This window comes from Xenopus laevis, chromosome 4S (genome assembly GCF_017654675.1).
Source record: "Xenopus laevis strain J_2021 chromosome 4S, Xenopus_laevis_v10.1, whole genome shotgun sequence".
NCBI lineage: Eukaryota > Metazoa > Chordata > Amphibia > Anura > Pipidae > Xenopus > Xenopus laevis.
Genome location: NC_054378.1, coordinates 49102146 through 49106368, shown reverse-complemented (window position 1 = coordinate 49106368; position 4223 = coordinate 49102146). Strand labels below are relative to the sequence as shown.

The following is a 4223-nucleotide window of genomic DNA, read 5'->3' as shown; positions in this document are numbered from 1 at the left end:
GCCAATCCTTGCACTAGTTCATTCACAACTCCCCTCTCTGCTTTGCTGGGGGGGGGTATTGACTCACATCAAAGACAATAGGGTCTTATGAGCTTCCATTTACAATATACTGACTAAGCAGCTATCCACGATGATGTCACAGCCTGCACCAGATATGGAAGCAGGGAGGATCCTGGGTTCCCATAAGCTGAGCCGATGCTGATGTCACATGCTGTGTTAGCCCAGGGAACACTTAAATAGCGAGGCTGTGTGTGAGATGAACAGAAGGGAATTACTCCTGACGGGGACATAGCCAAAGCCATAAACTAAGCAACTGCTGCAAGGAATATACACTTGTTTCACTGAGAGGATATTTCAACAGCTGAGCACTTCTACCAAGTAAGTCATCATGTGCTTCTGCTCCTTTCCTTGCTGTGTAATTCTGCACTGATGTTTGTGAAGACATGCCGACAGCTGTACCCTCATGGGGATACAACAACCTGCTAACTGGCTACATACTGTATATGGGATCAATATTCCGTGACCCGTGTCAGGAATTTACTTTTTCATTTAACTGTCCTTTTCCCAGTCTCTACTATCCTGAAAGGTTAATAAATAGATCTGATGGATGATAAGCTTTGCAAACCAGTGCGTGAGTTTTTAGATATTTATGGATTGGACTGAGCTTGGCTGATTTACACCATTTCACTGCTGGTGCCAAAGTGCTGTAAAGTAGATACAGGAGTATCCACACTGCACAATTATTATTATTATACTATCATTGATTGGCTTCACTGCAGAACTTACTGAAACCATTATAACATAACTTTTTATAAATCATTAGCTCTAATCTCTTTGTGTCCATAATGGACAACCATCTAGCTGCTTCTTGTGATGATTTGTTCAACATCATCTCACACAGCAGTACACAATAAAATATCTCACTGAGTTAAAACCATAAAGATTCATATAGATTCAATATAACGAGAATCTCCCAGAACTACAATTCCCACCATCGCATGAGTCAAGGGTAAAATAATGAAGCAATGAAAATGGCACAGTACTGCAGTTCTCTAGGTTCCTAAGTGTAATGTTTCTGATGGAAAGTTGAAAAAGGGGTTAAAATGAGAGTGTAAATTCCTGTCTGCAATACATTAAGAAAGCTTTTAATCATGTGGTTTTAGGATTATCACTTTTCAAGCCTTGGAGATGTGTCAGTTCAGGCTGACTAATAAGGTCTTGTGTCTGCTTGGTTTCTCCAACAGTTAGAAATGACCCTCAACAGAAGTGACCGATTTAAGAGCCTGGAAAAGAGGAGAGGCAGCATGCCATTCACTATGCATCAGCAGTTGCACAGGAGAAGCATGCCCGTGGATGATAAGGAATTGCATGGCAAAACCCCAGCATCTCAACTATCTAGCTTGGTCCGCTGCCCCTCGTACAACCCTTCAGATGAACACAGAGAGAGCTGGGCATCGGATTCCTCTGACTCTGTCATCTCCTCTGGCAGTGACTCTGAGGATCATGTGTACAAAGTTATCCTGCTCGGTGAACACGGAGTAGGAAAGTCTAGCCTGGCCAGGATCTTTGGGGGTGTGGAGGATTTACATGATGTAGAGGAAGCAGGTGAGAATATTACTGAGAAAATGGATGGAGAGCGGATGGAGAGATAGACTGATATACAGACTAATATGTACTAAATTGTGATAATTTAGACTAATATGTACTAAACTGCTCCTTAATGGGTTTCATATTCAGTTACTGTATATGCTATTACAATGTAAACATAACATGATCACATATACACTGATGAATGCAAGTCTGTAAATTTATTTCTTGTTCTCTGTTTTGTTCCAGGAAATACATATGACAGATCTATAGTGGTGGATGGGGAAGAAGCCTGTCTTTTAGTATTTGACATATGGGAACAGGTATGTCATATTTCACTATAATGACAAGTTTGAAAGGTTTTGTATGTTACAAGTAACACTGCTACCCAGCACCAGCAAATTAAAGTATCCATATGCATAAACAGCAACATTTTTTTTAACCAATTTCAGATACAATAGATTCATATAAATATGAATCAGGATTGAGCCATTCTAGAATAAGGGACAACTGTGATTTTCAGCTATAACTTGTCCATAGATTTTGGAGAACCTTATGATGACCAGTTGGGTTCTAGGCTAGGAGCTTTCAGCAGCAACAGAATGTACTGTAGTTCACACCCCTGTTTTATTGCCAGAGTCGAGCAAGATGCTTATATTTTGTTGTGTTGCAGGATGACAATCACTGGCTGCATAACCAGTGCATGAAGATGGGAGATGCTTATGTTATTGTTTATTCTGTTACGGACAAAACAAGTTTTGAAAAGGCTTCTGAGCTCAGAATACAGTTAAGAAGAGCAAGACAATCAGAGGATATTCCTATAATTCTCGTTGGCAACAAAAGCGACTTGGTCCGATCACGAGAAGTATCAGTAGAAGGTAAATCCAAAATGATATACTAAAAACTGAATTTGTTATGCAATAAATTATAGATATAACAGCCTATAATACACAAAAGCTATGAATATCTTGTAAATTATATCCTTATAAACAGTGAGTTCTGATGTCATCAGTTATAAACGGTGAGTTCTGATGTCATTTCTGTCACATGACTCACTGAAACTTGTGTATTATAATAAATAAAGTACCCCCAGTTGCAAAATATGAGGATATTAGAAGTTACCTCGGAGTTCCATGACCTGTATAAAAACATATAATTATAATTATAATATCCTTATATTTTACAAGAGGGGGTACTTTATTCACTATATATATGAACACATAGGTTATCATTGCTACTGTTTCACCAGAGCAAATAATACAAATAATAATAGATATACTGCATATAGTACATGCTGCTTATCTATGAGCCCAGTTCATCTTTTGTCACATATTATTTGTCTGTATATACACTGAATATATACACTGTACAATGTTACTGACCAAATAATGGATGTTATCATCACTTATAGAGATATTATATAGCACAGTAAGAACAGCAGAATAAAAAAATAAGGGATGTATCTAATAATGCAAGGATGCACTGATACTAAAGTACAATGTCATGCCGATCTACTAAATGCATATTTTTAATTGACCCTTTTTCCCGTTTCAGAGGGACGTGCTTGTGCCGTTGTGTTTGACTGTAAATTCATAGAAACGTCAGCATCCCTTCACCACAATGTCAAAGACCTTTTTGAAGGAATAGTGCGTCAGGTCAGACTTCGCAAAGATAGCAAAGAGGACAACGCCAGACGGATGGCTAGTAGCAAAAGGAGAGAAAGCATTGGGAAAAAAGCCAAACGATTCCTTGGGAAGATTGTAGCCAAAAATAACAAAAAGATGGCATTCAAGCAGAAGTCCAAATCGTGCCATGATTTATCAGTGCTCTGAAAACCTTTGAAAGGGCCACATGCAGCCCTTCAGAACTGAAAGATATCAGGATTTTCTTTATGAAATGAAGATCTACATGGAATATATACTGATCTATAACTTTCATGTTTTCATTTCTATTTAATGCCTTAATAAGCTGGGCTCGAAAGCCGAATAAGGACTTTGGCTTTGGAATGGACTTGTAATTTTGATGGTGTGTGGCAAATGAAAAACTTTGTGAAGCGACTGCTTCCTGCCCACGTATAACATCCAGATATGAAATCGGTTCGATCTGACAAAAAAAAAAAAGATTTTCATCTACTTCTGTGTTAAAACTTGAAAATATGTGCGCAGGCTCGTACATGCATCCTAATTTTCCATGTATTGGAAATCACATGCACATAAGGACTTCTGTATAAAATTATTCTGCAGGCTAATAACATTTTTGAATTGTAATTGCACTTTCCTTAATTGTTATCAATGGATTTACATTTTGTTTACATAAAGATTTTATAATAAACTATTTACTATTTTACTGCTTGCAAATTTAGCATTCGTACCACCCATAAGTGTAGAAGACTTTTGGCTCAACTGAGAGACAGCACCCAAGGGTTACCTGAATACAGGGACCTAGTGCATTGAACCTGTATAAACAACTGACACTATGGGCCTTCAAAGAGCATTTGAGCTGAAAGTCTGCCTAGCGTTGTAAAACTGGCTAAAACTGTTACTATTCCATAAACCACTGAAAAAAAATTATAGAAATTGTAAAGTTGCTCAGTGAACCACTCCAATTAATGTTTTGGGTAAACCAAATCTTTGGTC

At 37.9% G+C, this 4223-nt stretch overlaps 1 protein-coding gene across 1 annotated transcript; it reads left to right on the top strand.

Annotated features, from left to right (window-relative positions):
- The first annotated feature begins 224 nt into the window (after positions 1-224).
- rrad.S (Ras-related associated with diabetes S homeolog) lies at positions 225-3933 on the top strand. Its single transcript, XM_018240473.2, has 5 exons — positions 225-378; positions 1245-1605; positions 1837-1910; positions 2261-2465; positions 3142-3933. Exons 2-5 carry the CDS (start codon positions 1251-1253, stop codon positions 3417-3419), a joined length of 912 nt encoding a protein of 303 aa, XP_018095962.1. The 5' UTR covers positions 225-378; positions 1245-1250; the 3' UTR covers positions 3420-3933.
- Positions 3934-4223: the final 290 nt, after the last annotated feature.

Bases quoted from the DNA above. Each gene is read 5' to 3' on its own strand.
- rrad.S (XM_018240473.2), top strand. From the start codon at position 1,251: ATGACCCTCAACAGAAGTGACCGATTTAAGAGCCTGGAAAAGAGGAGA. The intron at 1,606-1,836 runs GTGAGAATATTA...GTTTTGTTCCAG, and splicing joins ACATGATGTAGAGGAAGCAG to GAAATACATATGACAGATCT. The intron at 2,466-3,141 runs GTAAATCCAAAA...TTCCCGTTTCAG, and splicing joins ACGAGAAGTATCAGTAGAAG to AGGGACGTGCTTGTGCCGTT.